A 19,627-nucleotide genomic window follows, 5' to 3' on the forward strand; every position below is an offset into this window, starting at 1 on the left:
AAAAAGATTGGAAATATGTATGTAATAGTTGCTAAATGACATTCAAAAGATAGTCTTTAACACAGTCAAACCTCAAAGGTTTGTAAATGTTTATTTTTACACTTGCCTTCAATTGTATCTAGTGTTTATCAAGATCTAATAAACTATGGGAAATCCTCATAGGACGAGTAACCTTCGCATAGATAAGAGCACATTTTTCCCCAGAATGTTTAGCCCCTCCCCTGAGGCTGTTCCATGCTCTATAAAAGGTGCGCCTCCATTGTCAGGCAGATCAATGAGCAGGAAGTAGTCACTATTTTTAGCCCTGTGTAGGTATAAGAGCTGTTTGAAGATGTCTCTTATAGAAGTTCTTCTCCAGACATCGAGTACGGTGACACTGCTGGGGGCTCTGCTGTTTCTGCTGGCTCTTTACTGCCTCTCCTCTGATTCCAACTCTGAGGAACAGGGGAAGGCGCCTCCAGGACCCAGGCCTCTGCCCCTGCTTGGTAACATGCTCCAGCTGGATCTCAAGAGGCCCTACCGCACCCTCTGTAAGGTGAGAGCAAGTCCTGAGATTAAACTATGTTATGGTTGTTGATATGATCTGTGACATTGTTTTACCTGCTTAAATATTTTCTAAATGTTTATTTTAGCAGGTTTAAAACTTCCAGTTAGTTTCAATAGGCATGTATTGTCAAAGCAACATAGTGTTTCAACCAGTTAGCAATAGTTTGTCAACACAGGAGCCCTCTAAAAGGTTTTTATTTTAATGTGGCCCTACTTACCACACTCGCTCTGAGTTTATGAATGTTTTCAGAGAATGTTCCTCCGTTAATGTTCCATTTCAGTTTTTTTAATTGCAGAATGTTATCAAATAATACAGGTGAAATGATGACATGTGCATTCACTCACATAATAGAGGCATTTGGCTTGAAAATCGTATCGGTCATAAATGCTTAAAGGGATAGTTTTTGTGAGGGGTAAAAACACAATCTTAATAGTTTTCTTGTCACAGACCAAACAACTCACCAAAATAGCTCACACATACTTCAATCCAACTTATATTGCAATGATATCACTTCAGGAGATGTGTCAACAGAATTATACTTTATTTGTTACAGAACTGCTTCCAACAACCTTTAGTTCAAGTTTTTATATTTACATTTCATGCATTGTTTACTTCACAGGGCTTTTCATAACACCTGCATTATAAGTCACACACTGATCTCCACAGTCTGTGTTTGGTTAATTTATTTTGAATAGCTAAGCTCTCAAAGCATCTTGAAGTTAAAGGGACAATCTGCAGTTCAAACAATAAAGCTTACACCCCACCACTGTTTAAGGTTAACAGCTGAGGAATGGGTCTGGAGAAATATAACCCCTCTGAAATTAGACAAACCTATGGATGCAATGACTGACCATCCATAATAATACAAATATAGTTTTAAATCATGTTTAGAGGCTACATGTATTTATTTTTATTTAACAATCTCATACTTTGGGTTCTGATGGGGTAAGCTCATAAGGTATTTCTAGTTATATTCTTCAAGAATCAATAGCTATAATTAGTAATTTAAAAGTTAAAAAATGGATGTACCAATGGCAGATTGACCCTTTTTAAACTGGTTCTCTTTAGAACTCAGTGTTTGTTTGTAAAAAAATGTGATTCTAACCAAACACTGTATAGCTTCACAACATTAAGGGCTAGATTGAATCCGATCGCATTTGTCCACTATGCACTTTTTAAAAGGCAATGTTCCCGCATTCTCGGAGATCACGGTAAAAGCTGCATATGTCGGCTCAATTGGAAATTACCTTTACATTCTGCATTGTCCAAATCAGCAATCGGATTGAATCCTGGCCTAAAAAGATAATTTCACGGATGGCCAGTCCTTGCATCCATAGTGCCATCTGTGAATTTGAGTGGTTGCATTTCTCCAGCCCCATTCCTCAGCTGTTTACCAAAATAAGTGATGGGACGGATGTTTTGATGTTTAATTATGGACTGCAGCTTTAAGATTGGTGTAAAACTCAGGAAAACATTGACAGACAGCTCTTTGAAACACCCTTGTGGTCATTGCCTGGTAAGGTCATTATGAGCCTAAATAGTATACTCCCAGTGTGTTGCACAGAACCCAAACCGGCTGCGTGTGTGGGCCATCGTGCAAACATTTATTTTGTCCCCCCACACAACGCGACCACGACACGCAGGTTAAAATATCAAAACAAACTCTGCTCCTATAAACCAATGAGGAGATGGGAGAGGCAGGACTTCCAGCGCGATCTGCGTCAGAAATATAACTAATTTCTATTGTAGCCCTTGGCAACGCAGGCACTCGTTGTCGCAATAATTGAATAACATGGATTTCCTCATTTATTTTGCAAAGCTCGGGCACGCAACGCGATCGGTGTGGTCAGCCTGTTAGATAGACCGTCAAGGCTCCGCCCGCCTGTGGGAAAACAACCTGCTGCTACATAGGTTACCCCATTGGCTCACCGCAAACAATTGTCTGCTTGTTTTAGTCAATTACAAAACTACATTTAAGAAAAGTACAACATGTCTAAAGATTACTTTTCAACATTGCTTCTCCCTAGCGTTTTCACTACTTAGAAAAATGTAATACTGTAGTGTCCTGAATGCCCCTATTCATGATGGTGCTAGCAGCCACGTGAGTGAGTGCTAACTAGCTACCGACCAGAATGTTATTAAAGCCCCTTTTCATGTGTTGTGGCTTTTAGCTAGCAAGCTACTTACTAGAATGCCGGATGTCATAGTGTTAACGTTGTTTATCAAATAATGAAGACAATACGATCGAGTGTGCAGTGCACATTCGAGTGAAGTTGATTTATCAATTGGGGAAAACATTCAATGGGTCTTCAGTATTGAATAGCCATTTATTTGTCTCGGTCTGCAAATTGTCCTCCTAAAAGGTAGGCTAACCTATAGGACTATGCTAAACGTCAAGTGTCGCTGTCATCATTCTTGCTGCTTTACAGTTCAGTAGCAGTACCTTTCGAGATCAGGTGCGCGTGTGTTCTCAACTAAAGAGTAGACTATAGTCTATGTAAACGTGGTCGGAGAAGCACAGAGTAGTTATCTTTCCAATTAAATATATTTCCTAAATATTGCCTAGAAATAGGGCTAAATATTGATCACCCATATTTCTCTGTCTGAAAATCTTCCCACTCCTAAAAGGTAGGCTATAAAAATAGCTCAAGAGAAAGTGCAATTTTCTCCAACTCTGCTCTCTTTAAACTACATCTACTAGCATATTGCCTGATATAGCCCAGTAATACAAAAGGCCATGTGAGAATCTCGGCTAATTTAACCCATTTCTTAAGTTATTTTTTTAGCATTTGATATTGCCTATAGGGCGCAAAATTGCTGGGACCATGGCTGGCTAGTGAGCTGCTTCACATTCGCCTAACATAACATTGCGGGACTTAGGTTAGGTTTGGGACCAGTTCTTGCGGTAGCGGGTGGAGGAGCGGGATGAAGAAATCGGTCCTGCGCAGACCTCTACTGTGCACCATGACAGTGAAGCCTGTAACGTTAGAGCTATTTATGACTGTCAATGTGAAAAGTAGGGAACCTGACAGATCAATTACGTTACATTGCCATACTGACTAAAAAACGTGACAATGTGCCTCCGAGTTGTCGGGTAGGCTGTTTGGAGTGTATCTCACTGGATTTAGGACTGCACAAACACAACAGAGCGTGCTGACAGGCTGTGTGAAGGAAAAGTCCTCCCCCCCCCCCATCCCCAGTGAACGTTGTGCCTGTGTATATGTAAACGATGTGAAATGGCTAGCTAGGTAGCGGTGGAGCGCGCTAGCAGCCTTTCAGTCGGTGACGTCACTTGCTCTGCAAGGGCCGCGGCTTTTGTGGAGCGATCGGTACTGCGCTTCGTGGGTAACTCTTGTTGTGTGCAGAGTCGGCGCGAACCAGGGACCCTCTGCACACATCAACAACTGACACCCATCCTCCTTTTCCGCAGCAACCAGTGATCCGGGTCAACAGCATCAATGTAACAGTATAACTTTATGGCGTCCCCTCGCCCCGACCCGGGCGCGAACCAGGGACCCTCTGCACACATCAACAACTGACACCCACGAAGCGTCGTTACCCATCGCTCCACAAAAGCCGCGGCCTTATAAAACGGGGACTAAGGAGGAAATGGGTCGTGGTTATCTTTATATGCATTCATTTTAGTTTTGTACCTGTAACCCTCTGAATATTTTTTTTTAACAAGTTGGTCACAAAAAAAATAAACATTTCAGGCTACATAGATTGGCTCCTGGATCTCCTCAACGAGGTCACACTTGATCCAGCGCTGTATGTGGGGAAGTTGTGCGAGCTGTCCATCCCAGGACCCCGATCTGCCCAGTATGAGGCCTGACAAGTAGGAGGCCAAAGCTGGATTTGTCTCCCGCTTCAATCTTGGGGGTGACTGTGGCCAAGTGGGTGACTGAAGCGGGGTACATGGGTCCCCCTCCTCTCCCGCTCCCCTCACCATCAAGCTCTGTAGTTGGTGGCATTCCCTAAAGCCTAAGTAATTCCCTTTTATGTGATATGATATCACATTGTTACTTTGTATAGTTTTATTTCAAGCATTCGGATGGAAGATGAGTGTTACAAATTGTACGAATCAGTGTGGTCCTGCACATTAGTGAGGCCGGATGTCTACAGTATATTAGGATATGGCTCTAAGAATGTATTTATGTCAAATGTCACCATTATTTATCATGATTGTTCATGTTGATCAATATTACGGCTATGCTGGCCTATTGTAAGTTATCAAATGAATGTCTGATCAATTAATACAATTCTGAACATATCATTTATAATGTTAATATAAAGGCACCAATAAATTGTTCAGTACACTTATTGTATGCTGTTTTCATGTACATTCCCTTATGTCTAAGCTTCTAAGGGGACTCAGGCTTTACTAATTCTGCTGAAGTGTATCAGTGAACTGTATTCTGTAATTAATTAGTTACAAAACAATAGAAATGCAAATGCGTATAGCTGCTGTTTGTCTGATATCCAACAGTCCATGATCAGCTCTATTGACCATGAGAGCATTTTGAAGAGAAAATTGGTTGAGGCATTCTCCGAGTCGATATTCACGTAATAAGATGGAATTCCCCTCGACCACGTCCACAAATTGGGGGATATCAAACATTCTTTCCCATTGACCCCCAGTGTAAAAGAGCCAACTTGGTCGTATAATTTTTTTGTTATACAGAAACAACAAACCATGATGAAAAGCTGCTGTGTGTTCAATGTACATGTAACCAGGTCAGAAATTACGGCCTACGGTTCGCAATGCTCCCACGTAGGGAAATAGAGCCTGAAAGAAGAGCCCTGTGGCTTCAGGCTATTCGGTATGGGAGTGTGGGAAATTGTGGGGAGCCGGTGTCCAAGTAGGCTACACATAGCTAGAGCTCTATAAATGTGGAAACAATGTAATCACAGGTAAGACATTTAACTTGTTTAGCAAGTACAGTCCGTTAGTAACTCCATTCACTACTTGTAGCTGTATAGTTTGTTTGTGTTGTTGGTCTTGGCTAGCTTAGTTACCAGTATCGTTCTGCTTGAGCTTTCTTACGGTTTGTAAACAAAGATGTATGATGACAGTTTTAAACTGTAACATATATTTTAACTGGTTAAGATAAGAGCTACCATTGGTGTTTTAAAATAGTCGGTTTTACCTGAAATGTAATAAAGCCAGAAGTAATGCCTGCCTCATGAATCCAAGCGTTTGACATGGGGGGGACCAGTAACTTTTTCAGCTTTGCCAATCTAGCAGCTACAGTACTTTTTCATACTTGGGTCAACCTGCTATGAACTGGTTACATCCAAATATCATCTAATTTGATGAAAAACATGATTTTCACTGTCCGGGACCTTTTAATAAACCATGCATTTAGTCTTTATGTTCTACAGCTGTCCAAGAAATATGGGTCTGTTTTCACGGTTCACTTTGGACCCACAAAAGTGGTCATCCTGGCAGGATACAAGACGGTCAAGCAGGCGCTGGTCAACCATGCAGAGGAGTTTGGGGACAGGGGCATGCTTCCTGTGTTGTATGACTTCACCAATGGACATGGTAATGTGGGATATGTGAAACTTGTAATCTCGGTTAACTGTTGCATTCTAGACAATATTCTGTCAAGCAAGCATATTTGGGTCTGTAACAGCCCCAATTATGTGACAAATAAATGATTCTCTCCTGACACATGCACAATATTACTTTTCAATAGGTATTCTGTTTGGCAATGGCGACTCATGGAAAGAGATGAGGCGCTTTGCCCTGGCGAACCTTAGAGACTTTGGGATGGGCAAGAAAGGGAGTGAGGAGAAAATCTCAGAGGAAATTCACTATCTGATTGAAGTGTTGGAAAAACATGAGGGTAAGAATTCGTAGTTCTGATTTTGAAAACCAAAAAAAGGGTTACATAAAAAAATCCTTAGGCTTTCTAATTGAATTTCTGATCTGGTTCTTTTTAATAGGTAAAGCATTTGACACAACCCAGCCATTGAGTTATGCTGTCGCCAACGTAATCTCCAACATTGTGTACGGCAGCAGGTTTGAATACTCTGACTCCAAGTTCCGAGCCACAGTGGATCGAGCCAATGAGAACCTACGAATTGCAGGCTCTGTTTCAGTTCAGGTACTGTACTATGTGCTCATGATGTTTACTTTGCCATTCTCAGAGTGAAAAACAAACTGGTCACACTTGACTAAACCAGGAAAATGTAATAGTTATTCAAATGTGTACTGGGCTACTGGAATAATAGAGGGTAATTCATGCTTAACTTTTTGTTTACTGGGAGATAGTTGTACAACATGTTCCCCTGGCTGGGCCCTTGGCTGAAAAGCAGGAAGCTTTTGTTGAAGAATATTGAGAACAACAAGAAGGAGATGAGGGAGCTGGTGAGGGGGCTGAAGGAGACTCTCAACCCTCAAATGTGTAGAGGCTTTGTGGACTCGTTCCTTGTCCGAAAGCAGACACTGGAGGTATGAAATCTCACTACAGTTAAAAATCATCTCAATTAAAAACAACAAGATGACAAATGTAAAAAATGACGGTGTCCGTAAAATGTATATAGGCTCAGAACTTTTGTAAAACAGCACAGATAGAAATATATGGCAAATAGAAATCAAGCTGAATGATCTTCAGAGATTGATCGGTGGGGTTGAGGGTAGCTGAAGGATGGGATTAAATACAAACAAAAGATAACTTTTGTAAAATGTATATAGTGTGTGTTAGCTGGAAGTAGAAGCCTAAGTGTTGTTGTCCATTAGTTTACTGCAATTAGGGGAGGGGTGGAAGGGTTAGTGAAAAATAATAAAGGTAAATATACACTGCTCAAAAAAATAAAGGGAACACTTAAACAACACAATGTAACTCCAAGTCAATCCCACTTCTGTGAAATCAAACTGTCCACTTAGGAAGCAACACTGATTGACAATAAATTTCACATGCTGTTGTGCAAATGGAATAGACAAAAGGTGGAAATTTATAGGCAATTAGCAAGACACCCCCAATAAAGGAATGGTTCTGCAGGTGGTGACCACAGACCACTTCTCAGTTCCTATGCTTCCTGGCTGATGTTTTGGACACTTTTGAATGCTGGCGGTGCTTTCACTCTAGTGGTAGCATGAGACGGAGTCTACAACCCACACAAGTGGCTCAGGTAGTGCAGTTCATCCAGGATGGCACATCAATGCGAGCTGTGGCAAAAAGGTTTGCTGTGTCTGTCAGCGTAGTGTCCAGAGCATGGATGCGCTACCAGGAGACAGGCCAGTACATCAGGAGACGTGGAGGAGGCCGTAGGAGGGCAACAACCCAGCAGCAGGACCGCTACCTCCGCCTTTGTGCAAGGAGGTGCAATGCCAGAGCCCTGCAAAATGACCTCCAGCAGGCCACAAATGTGCATGTGTCAGCATATGGTCTCAAGGGGTCTGAGGATCTCATCTCGGTACCTAATGGCAGTCAGGCTACCTCTGGCGAGCACATGGAGGGCTGTGCGGCCCCACAAAGAAATGCCACCCCACACCATGACTGACCCACCGCCAAACCGGTCATGCTGGAGGATGTTGCAGGCAGCAGAACGTTCTCCACGGCGTCTCCAGACTCTGTCACGTCTGTCACATGTGCTCAGTGTGAACCTGCTTTCATCTGTGAAGAGCACAGGGCGCCAGTGGCGAATTTGCCAATCTTGGTGTTCTCTGGCAAATGCCAAACGTCCTGCACGGTTTTGGGCTGTAAGCACAACCCCCACCTGTGGACGTTGGGCCCTCATGGAGTCTGTTTCTGACCGTTTGAGCAGACACCTGCACATTTGTGGCCTGCTGGAGGTCATTTTGCAGGGCTCTGGCAGTGCACCTCCTTGCACAAAGGCGGAGGTAGCGGTCCTGCTGCTGGGTTGTTGCCCTCCTACGGCCTCCTCCACGTCTCCTGATGTACTGGCCTGTCTCCTGGTAGCGCCTCCATGCTCTGGACACTACGCTGACAGACACAGCAAACCTTTTTGCCACAGCTCGCATTGATGTGCCATCCTGGATGAACTGCACTACCTGAGCCACTTGTGTGGGTTGTAGACTCCGTCTCATGCTACCACTAGAGTGAAAGCACCGCCAGCATTCAAGTGACCAAAACATCAGCCAGGAAGCATAGGAACTGAGAAGTGGTCTGTGGTCACCACCTGCAGAACCATTCCTTTATTGGGGGTGTCTTGCTAATTGCCTATAATTTCCACCTTTTGTCTATTCCATTTGCACAACAACATGTGAAATTTATTGTCAATCAGTGTTGCTTCCTAAGTGGACAGTTTGATTTCACAGAAGTGTGATTGACTTGGAGTTACATTGTGTTTAAGTGTTCCCTTTATTTTTTTGAGCAGTGTATTTAAACTCTCAATTCAATTCAAGGGCTTTATTGGCATGGGAAACATGTTAACATTGCCAAAGCAAGTGATGTAGATAAAACAAAAGTGAAATAACAATAAATGTACAGTAAACATTACTCACAAAAGTTCCAAAAGATTAGACATTTCAAATGTCATTGTGCAAGTAGTTAAAAGGGAAAATAAATAAAAATAAACACGGGTTGTATTTACTATGGTGTTTGTTCTTCACTGGTTGCCCTTTTCTTGTGGCAACAGGTCACAAATATTGCTGCTGTGATGGCACACTGTGGTATTTTGGGGGGCAAAATAAAACCACCCGCAGGCCAAATTCGGGCACGGGCTGCCAGATGGGGAAACCTTAGACTGACCAGGTAAATCCAGCTGAAAGCGATGATGTCACTTGTTAAATCCCCTTCGATCAATGTAGATGAAGGGGAGGAGACATGTTAAAGAAGGATTTTTAAGCTTTGAGACATGGATTGTCTGTGTGCCATTATTTGTACTATTTTCTACATTGTAGAATAATAGTGAAGACATCAAAACGATGAAATAACACATATGGGATCATTTAGTAACCAAAAAAAGTGTAAAACAAATCAACATTTATTTTAGATTCTTCAAAGTATTCACACTTTGCCTTTGACAGCTTTTGCACACTCTTGGCATTCTCTCAACCAGCTTCATGAGGTAGTCACCTGGAATGTACTTCAATTAACATGTGTGCCTTAAAAGTATTTGTGGAATTTCTTTCCTTAATGCGTTTGAGCCAATCAGTTGTGTTGTGACAGGGTAGGGGTGGTATACAAAATATAGCCCTATTTGGTAAAAGACCAAGTCCCTATTATGTCAAGAACAGCTCAAATAAGCAAAGAGAAACGACAGTCCATCATTACTTTAAGACATGAAGGTCAGTCAATCCGGAACATTAAGAACTTTGAACGTTTCTTCAAGTGCAGTCACAAAAACCATCAAGCGCTATGATGTAATTGGCTCTCATGAGGACTGCACAGGAAAGGATGACCCAGAGTTACCTCTGCAGCAGAGGATAAGTTCATTAGAGTTACCAGCCTCAGAAATTGCAGCCCAAATAATTGCTTCAGAGTTCAAGTAAGACACATCTCAACATCAACTGTTTAGAGGAGACTGCGTGAATGAGGCTTTCATGGTCGAATTGCTGCAAAGAAACCACTACTAAAAGACACCAATAAGAAAAGGAGACTTGCTTGGGCCAAGAAACACGAGCAATGGACATTAGACCGGTGGAAATCTGTCCTTTAGTCCGAGTCCAAATTTGAGATTTTTGGTTCCAACCGATGTGTCTAATTGAGATGCAGAGTAGGTGAAAGGATAATCTCTGCATGTGTGGTTCCCACCGAAAGGCATGGAGGAGGTGTGGGCCTTTGCTGGTGACACTGTCAGTCATTTATTTAGAATTCAAGGCACACTTAACCAACATGTGTTTTATTTCGTAATTTTGATGTCTTCACTATTAGTCTACAATGTAGAAATTTTTTTCAAATAAAGAAAAACCATGGAATGAGTGTCCAAACTTGTGTGTATACATACAGTTGAAGTCAGAAATGTACATACACTTTAGCCAAATACATTTTCACAATTCCTGACATTTAATACTTGTAAAAAGTCCATGTCTTAGGTTAGTTAGGATCACCACTTTATTTTAAGAATGTGAAATGTCAGAATAATAGTAGAGAATGCTTTATTTCAGCTTTTATTTCTTTCATCACATTCCCAGTGGGCCAGAAGTTTACGTACACTCAATTAGTATTTGGTAGCATTGCCTTTAAATTGTTTAACTTGGGTCAAACATTTTGGGTAGCCTACTACGAGCTTCCCACAATAAGTTGGGTGAATTTTGGCCCATTCCTCCTGACAGAGCTGGGTTAACAGTCAGTTTGTAGGCCTCCTTGCTGGGACATGCTTTTTCAGTTCTGCCCACAAATGTTCTATAGGATTGAGGTCAGGGCTTTGTGATGGCCACTCCAATACCTTGACTTTGTTGTCCTTAAGCCATTTTGCCACAACTTTGGAAGTCCATTTGGAAGACCCATTTGCGACCTAGCTTGTAGTGTTCTTCGGCTTGCAAGCCTCCCCCTTTTTCCTCCGAACATAACGATGGTCATTATGGCCAAACTGTTCTATTTTTGTTTCATCAGACCAGTGGACATTTCTCCAAAAAGTACAATCTTTATCCCCATGTGCAGTTGCAAACTGTAGTCTGGCTTTTTAATGGCGGTTTTGGACCAGTGGCTTCTTCCTTGCTGAGCGGCCTTTCAGGTTACATCGATATAGGACTCGTTTTACTGTGGATATTGATACTTTTCTACCAGTTTCCTCTAGCATATTCACAAGGTCCTTTGCTGTTGTTCTGGGATTGATTTGCACTTTTCGCACCAAACTACGTTCATCTCTAGGAGACAGAACATGTCTTCTTGAGCGGTATGGCGGTTACGTAGTCCCATGGTGTTTATACATGCGTTCTATTGTTTGAACAGATGAACGTGGTACCTTCAGGTGTTTGGAAATTTCTCCCAAGGATGCACCAGACTTGTTGGAGTTCTACAATTTTTTTTCTGAGGTCTTGGCTGATTTCTTTTGATTTTCCCATGATGTCAAGCAAAGGTAGGCCTTGAAATACATCCACAGATACACCTCTAATTGACTCAAATGATGTCCATTAGCTTATCCGAAGCTTCTAAAGCCATGACATCATTTTCTGGAATTGTCCAAGCTGTATAAAGGCACAGTCAACTTAGTGTATGTAAACTTCTGACCCACTGGAATTGTGATACAGTGAAATAATCTGTCTGTAAATAATTGTTGGAAAAATGACTTGTCATGCACAAAGTAGATGTCCTAACTGACTTGCCAAAACTATTGTTTGTTCACAAGAAATTTGTGGAGTGGTTGAAAAACGAGTTAATGATTCCAACCTGACTTCAAATATATATAATACACAGTGCATTCGGAAAGTATTCAGACCCCTTCCTTTTCCCCACATTTTGTTACGTTACAGCCTTATTCTAAAATGGATTACATGTATATTTTTCTTGATCAATCTACACACAATAACCCATAATGACAAAGCGAAAACAGGTTTGAATTTTTTTGCAAATTCATACCAAATAAAAAAAGATGCCTATTTGACAAGTATTCAGACTATGTCCACCTTTGGTAATTTCAAATGATTGGACATGATTTGGAAAGGCACACACCTGTCTATAATGTCCCACAGTTGACGGTGCATGTCAGAGAAAAAAACCAAGCAATGAGGTCAAAGGAATTGTCCGTATAACTCAGAGTATTGTCGATGCACAGATCTGGGGAAGGGTACCAAAAAATTATCGAAGCATTGAAGGTCCCAAAGACGACAGTGGCCTCCATCATTCTTAAATGGAAGAAGTTTGGAACCACCAAGACTCTTACTAGAGCTGGCTGCCCGGACAAACTGAGCAATCAGGGGAGAAGGGCCTTGGTCAGGAAGGTGACCAAGAACCCAATGGTCATTCTGACAAAGCTTCAGAGTTTCTCTGTGGAGTTGGGAGAATTTTCCAGAAGACAACCATCTCTGCAGCACTCCACCAATCAGGCCTTTATGGTAGAGCGGCCAGATGGAAGCCACTCCAGTAAAAGGCACACAACAGCCCGCTTGGAGTTTGCCAAAAGACACGTAAAGGACTCTGACCACGAGAAACAAGATTCTCTGGTCTGATGAAACCAAGATTGAACTCTTTGGCCTGAATGCCAAGCATCACGTCTGGAGGAAACCTGGCACCATCCCTACAGTGAAGAATGGTGGTGGCAGCATCATGCTGTGGGGATGTTTTTCAGCGGCAGGGAGACTAGTCAGGATCGAGGCAAAGATAAACGGAGCAAAGTACAGATATCCTTGATGAAAACCTGCTCCAGAGCGCTCAGGACCTCAGTGGGGCAAAGGTTTACTTTCCAACAGGACAACAACCAGGACACACTCAATGTCCTTGAGTGGCCCAGCCAGAGCCCATATTTGAACCCAATTGAACATCTCTGGTGAGACCTGAAAATAGCTGTGCAGAGCCACTCCCATCCAACGTGACAGAGCTTGAGAGGATCTGCAGAGAAGAATGGGGAAAAACTCCCCAAACACAGGTGTGCCAAGCTTGTAGCGTCATACTCAAGAATACGAGGCTATTATCGCTGTCAAAGGTGCTTCAAGAAAGTACTGAGTAAATGGTCTGAATACTTATATAAATATGATATTTAAGTTTATTTTATACATTTGTAAAAATGTATAAACCTGTTTTTGCTTTGTATTAAATATTAAAGCTGATCTACCCCCCCCCCCCACCCAAGTAGGGATTTAGTGTGCATTGAGAAATATGTAAATGGCCCATGTCATAAAGAAAAAAAAGCGTTCCACAGGGATACTGGCCCATGTTGACTCCAATGCTTCTCACAGTTGTTTCAAGTTGGCTGGATGTCCTTTGGGTGGTGGAACATTCTTGATACACACGGGAAACTGTTGAGCGTGAAAAACCCAGCAGCGTCACAGTTCTTGACACTCAAACAGATGCGCCTGGCACCTACTGTACTACCATACCCCATTCAAAGGCACTTAAATCTTTTGTCTTGCCCATTCACACACAATCCATGTCTCAAGGCTTAAAAATCCTTCTTAAACCTTTCTCCTCCCCTTCATCCACTGATTGAAGTGGATTTAACAAGTGATATCAATAAGGGATCATAGCTTTCACCTGGATTAACCTGGTCAGTTTATGTAAGGTTTCCCCAACTGGCAGCCCGCAGTCCGAATTTGGTGGTTTTACTTGGTCGCCTAGGTTTTCTGGAATTTAAAACGGTTTATTTTTATTTTATTTTTTTACACAAACTGTAAAACACCAGGAAATCAGCTCTAACTGATATTCATTTTGGAAATGTGCTCCCAAGTATTCCCACACATAAGAGAGAGACGTGATTATCTACAACTTTGAGAAATTATAGTATTTTAGTCATTATCTCGTGGTCAATTTGCAGTCTACAAATGTATATGTAATTATATTCCAGCCATCCGTTCAGGGGAATAAAAAAATAAAAATATCCGCCTGCAGGTGAATCTAGTTGATGATCCCTGGTCTATGCCATGGAAACATATTTTCTCCCCTTTTTTAAAATGCCTTTTCTGTGTTTTTCTGTCTGTATAAGGAATCTGGCAACAAGAACTCTCACTACCATGACAACAACCTGATATCCTCTGTGAGAAACATGTTTTCTAATGGTACTAACACCACAGGGACAACCCTATGCTGGGCTTTGATGCTAATGGCCAAGTACCCCCTTATACAGGGTAAGTATCAATGTGCACACAGACACACACCATTGTACAGACATTGCTACACGTGATTGTAGTAATGCAAGACAATCAAGGTGTTACTTGCTGTGAACATTTCCCACTTGAACCACAGGCCAGTTTATAGTTTGTTTCAATTGCTTGAACACTGAATGAAGCTGTAGTCCACATATATATATATATATATAAAGGGAACACTAAAATAACACATCCTAGATCTGAATTAAATACTTTTTTCTTTACATAGTTGAATGTGCTGACAACAAAATCACACAAATTATCAATGGAAATCAAATTTATCAACCCATGGAGGTCTGGATTTGGAGTCACACTCAAAATTAAAGTGGAAAACCACACTACAGGCTGATCCAACTTTGATGTAGTGTCCTTAGAACAAGTCAAAATGAGGCTCAGTAGTGTGTGTGGCCTCCACGTGCCTGTATGACCTCCCTACAACGCCTGGGCATGCTCCTGATGAGGTGGCGGATGGTCTCCTGAGGGATCTCCTCCCAGACCTGGACTAAAGCATCCGCCAACTCCTGGACAGTCTGTGGTGCAACGTGGCGTTGGTGGATGGAGCGAGACATGATGTGCTCAATTGGATTCAGGTCTGGGGAACGGGCGGGCCAGTCCATAGCATCAATGCCTTCCTCTTGCAGGAACTGCTGACACACTCCAGCCACATGAGGTCTAGCATTGTCTTGCATTAGGAGGAACCCAGGGCCAACCGCACCAGCATATGATCTCACAAGGGGTCTGAGGATCTCATCTCGGTACCTAATGGCAGTCAGGCTACCTCTGGCGAACACATGGAGGGCTGTGCGGCCCCCCAAAGAAATGCCACCCCACACCATGACTGACCCACCGCCAAACCGGTCATGCTGGAGGATGTTGCAGGCAGCAGAACGTTCTCCACGGCGTCTCCAGACTCTGTCACGTCTGTCACATGTGCTCAGTGTGAACCTGCTTTCATCTGTGAAGAGCACAGGGCGCCAGTGGAGAATTTGCCAATCTTGGTGTTCTCTGGCAAATGCCAAACGTCCTGCACGGTGTTGGGCTGTAAGCCCAACCCCCACCTGTGGACGTCGGGCCCTCATGGAGTCTGTTTCTGACTGTTTGAGCAGACACATGCACATTTGTGGCCTGCTGGAGGTCATTTTGCAGGGCTCTGGCAGTGCTCCTCCTTGCACAAAGGCGGAGGTAGCGGTCCTGCTGCTGGGTTGTTGCCCTCCTACTGCCTCCTCCACGTCTCCTGATGTACTGGCCTGTCTCCTGGTAGCGCCTCCATGCTCTGGACACTACGCTGACAGACACAGCAAACCTTCTTGCCACAGCTCGCATTGATGTGCCATCCTGGATGAGCTGCACTACCTGAGCCACTTGTGTGGGTTGTAGACTCCGTCTCATGCTACCACTAGAGTGAAAGCACCACCAGCATTCAAAAGTGACCAAAACATCAGCCAGGAAGCATATGAAATGAGAAGTGGTCTGTGGTCACCACCTGCAGAACCACTCCCTTATTGGGGGTGTCTTGCTAATTGCCTATAATTTCCACCTTTTGTCTATTCCATTTGCACAACAGCATGTGAAATTTATTGTCAATCAGTGTTGCTTCCTAAGTGGACAGTTTGATTTCACAGAAGTGTGATTGACTTGGAGTTACATTGTGTTTAAGTGTTCCCTTTATTTTTTTGAGCAGTGTATATATAAATAAAATGGAGTTGTACTATGGTGTGGTAATAAAGGATAGCCATAGAGGACAACAGGTTCTTAACTTGAGAGGGAGAGCAGTGGAGCGAAAACCCAGAAGGAAGCAGTGATCGGTGTAGAATACACAATTATAATCTTTGTTCTAATAATAAATAATTTAAAAAAAACTAGTCTACAAAGTATTTATAAATATTCTCAAAAAATCCACTTGCAAAAACAACATCCTTCCATGTTGATCAGATGCACTTTCCCCACCGTCCATTTTGCTCCAACCTTCCAGCTTGGACAGGTGTATATTTTGTGTGCAGTTTTTTTCTCATTCGTGTATAAGCATTTTATTTGGAACAATGTTTTAGATTTTCAAAACAGTGTACACAAGACACAGTACCGTTTTTCATAACACTAAATGCATTTTCTAAATGTACACTGAACAAAAATATGAACGCAACAATTTCTACAGGCTGTTATAACCTTCCCAGGGACTGCGGTTGAAAATTAGCCGGCTGGCTAAAACCGGCACTTTTACTGAAACGTTGATTAATGTGCACTGTCCCTGTAAAAATAAAATAAACTCAAACTCTACGATTTTACTGAGTTAGTTCATATCAGGAAATCATTCAATTGAGAAACATCTATGGATTTCACATGACTGGGAATACAGATATGCATCTGTTGGTCAGAGACCTTAAAGGTAGGGGAAGTATCTGGTGTGACCACCATTTCCCTCATGCAGTGCAACACATCTCCTTCACATAGAGTTGATCAGGCTGTTGATTGTGGCCTGTCGAATGTTGTCCCACTCCTCTTCGATGGCTGGGCGAAGTTGATAGGTATTGGCAGGAACTAGAACACGCTGTCGATCCAGAGCATCCCAAACATGCTCAATGTGACATGTCTGAGTATGTAGGCCATGGAAGAACTGGGACATCAGCTTCCAAACATCTGTTGTGTACAGCATGTAAAATGAAACTAAATCAGTACTCCCATAATGAAATCTTTTACCATTAACATGTAAACTCTTTGTACAGTGACTGGTTTTACAGTACTTCAGTCACAATTGCACTTTCAACATCTCTTCCCTTTGATTTATCTTTACTGCATTGTAAAGCGTTACAATATACACCACCGAACACTTTTGCAATTCTAAACAGAATCAAATTTAGTTTACTGAAATTCTTCCTGCTTTAGTATTAATCGCTAATTGAGAGAAGAATACAGGTAATTTCTAGTAAATGTTTGATAACCATATCCTACAATTTACTAATAGAAAAATAGTCTATTGATGGTGATAGTGTCACGCTTGCTCCCTCCCTCCTGCAATCAACGTCCCTGGTCTACTCTCCACCAGTCCTGACAACCCACATTGTGCATAGCTGCTCCCATCGTTAAGCCCACCTGGACTTCATCACCAGCCTGATTACTCTCCCTTATAGCCCTCACCAACCCCAGTCATCAGGCAGTACTGACTCTGTTTTCATGTCCTGATGTCCTGACGTCTCTTGTTTTGTATTCGCTATGTTCGTTATTATTAAAATCACCATCTGCACTTGACTTGGTGTTACAGTTAGTATTTGTTGAGACATTATGCAATGAATGTTGATTATCATCTTGTTCTATGACAAATTATACTGTTTTGATAGTTACTTAATTTAGTGACATGTTTTGATCGGGTTAGTGCATTTTGCTAGGGAAATGTGTTTTGGCAAACACTTTTGTTTGCGTTATCCCTGTTTTTAGGGAAGTGTTCAAACAATTCAGACACTAACAGTTTTGTTGGACATGATTTACACAATTTACTTATTGTGTAGCTGTTGTCTACTGTTTTGCAAAAAGGGTCTTGTGTACAATTGGGACTACTGTTTAACAAAAAGGTGTTATGCATTTAGTGTGATCTGTGCAGAAAAGGTAACTATTTTGGTACGTAGGTTAAGGTATCATTCCCAGCTTAATTCAGTTATTAAGCCGTCTTGGAAAAATTATAAAATGTCCAGGGTAAAGATTAAGATTACATTTTCTGAGGTCAGTAACTTTGGTCCTCCCTCCTTTCTGTCTCAGACCGGGTCCAAGAGGAGATCAGCAGCATCATAGGAAGTCGTCAGCCCTTAGCAGAGGACCGGAAGAACCTGCCCTACACTGATGCAGTGATCCATGAGACCCAGCGACTGGCCAACGTTTTACCCATGGCCATCCCTCACACCACCAGCAGAGACGTCACCTTCCAGGGATATTTCATCAAGAAGGGGACGCTTGTGTTTCCTCTACTGACGTCTGTCCTACAAGATGGAAGCGAGTGGGAGAGCCCACACACCTTTAACCCCGCCCACTTTCTGGATGAGGAAGGTCGATTCGCCAAGAGGGATGCCTTCATGCCCTTCTCTGCAGGTGAGTTCCACTGTTTCTGTATCCATACTGACTGGGTAAGTGAATCCTTCTATGGCACTCTAAAATTAAGAGTTTGGGGAATTGCTTTGAACCAGGGAGAGTTTATGGTATAAAATGTGTACAATTTGACATTTATGTGAACTATAGGAAATGTATGTAGACCTAATTGTCATATGTTGTCTTCCTCATTTGACCTTCTTCCAGGTCGTAGGGTGTGCCTGGGGGAGGGTCTGGCCAGGATGGCGCTCTTCCTCTTCTTCACCTCCCTCCTGCAGCGCTTTCGTTTCTCTCCTCCTCCTGGAGTAACAGAGGATGATCTGGACCTCACACCGGCCGTGGGGTTGACCCTCAATCCTTCACCTCACCAGCTGTGTGCTGTGAGCCGGGTCTGAGATGAGACCAGTCCCTCAATGGTTTTGGTTTAATTTGATTGCTCTACATTCCAACAATGTAATTGATTGATACAAAGCACCGCTATTATGTATGTACAGAATGCTTGTTGTTTTTGCTTGCTGTCCTGCCTTGTCTGGGACTGGACAGCTGTTGCTAAGTAAAGTCAATCAGTTTTCTAACTAATGTTATCAGTAGTTGATATATACCTACCCTTGTGGGAATGTTTTTATATGACTAGCAAGCATACTTAGCCATATCTGCTAGCTAGAACAAATAACTACCACTAACTAGCTAGCTCCAGCAGGAGTGGAAGGTCAACTGCCTACTTTCACTCCATGAGCGGTTCTAGTTATGGAAGGAGACTTGAAACAAAAAGACAGCATTTGCACAGGAAACCAATTTTTGGATCTTTTCCCACTGTTTGGTCTTTTGACCAACCAGATCAGCTCTTTTGCCTACAATTGGACAAAAGACCAGAATTGGGCTGCCTGTGTAAATGCAGCTTTTTGGTCTCACTAAAAGTTGTTTAACCTGTTCGCTAGCTGGTGGCTAGTTTAAGCTACTCCTTGTCCATTGATGTTAGCTAGTGGTTAGCTCTAGCCACATTAGCTACTGTACTAATAACTATTTACATTATATATATATATATGCACGAAAATCCATTTTATTGCACCTTTAAGCTTCCTTGTCCTATTCAAACAGGCCAACCAAAGGTACATAACACTAACAATGTATGTTATTGATAACAGCTAGATGATTGACTGCTAAGCTTGGATACACCCCAAAGATAAATAAGCTAAGATGTAGGCTTCTGATTAGCAGTGTGTCAGACTGCTCCATATAAATTGCTAATCAATCAGTATACTTGACATCGGCAGCTTTTTTTCCGTCAAATTGGA

The 19,627-nt window shown here is 42.3% G+C and overlaps 1 protein-coding gene across 1 annotated transcript; it reads left to right on the forward strand.

Moving 5' to 3' along the window:
* Positions 1-331: 331 nt before the first annotated feature.
* On the forward strand, positions 332-19,588 carry LOC120041561 (cytochrome P450 2K1-like). The gene is made up of 8 exons (XM_038986437.1): positions 332-535; positions 5,930-6,092; positions 6,247-6,396; positions 6,497-6,657; positions 6,825-7,004; positions 14,099-14,240; positions 18,009-18,335; positions 18,540-19,588. The coding sequence occupies exons 1-8, from the start codon at positions 332-334 to the stop codon at positions 18,725-18,727; spliced, it is 1,515 nt and encodes a 504-aa protein (XP_038842365.1). The 3' UTR covers positions 18,728-19,588.
* The last annotated feature ends 39 nt before the right edge of the window (positions 19,589-19,627 follow it).

Source organism: Salvelinus namaycush, unplaced genomic scaffold, assembly GCF_016432855.1.
Source record: "Salvelinus namaycush isolate Seneca unplaced genomic scaffold, SaNama_1.0 Scaffold477, whole genome shotgun sequence".
Classification (NCBI taxonomy): Eukaryota; Metazoa; Chordata; class Actinopteri; order Salmoniformes; family Salmonidae; genus Salvelinus; species Salvelinus namaycush.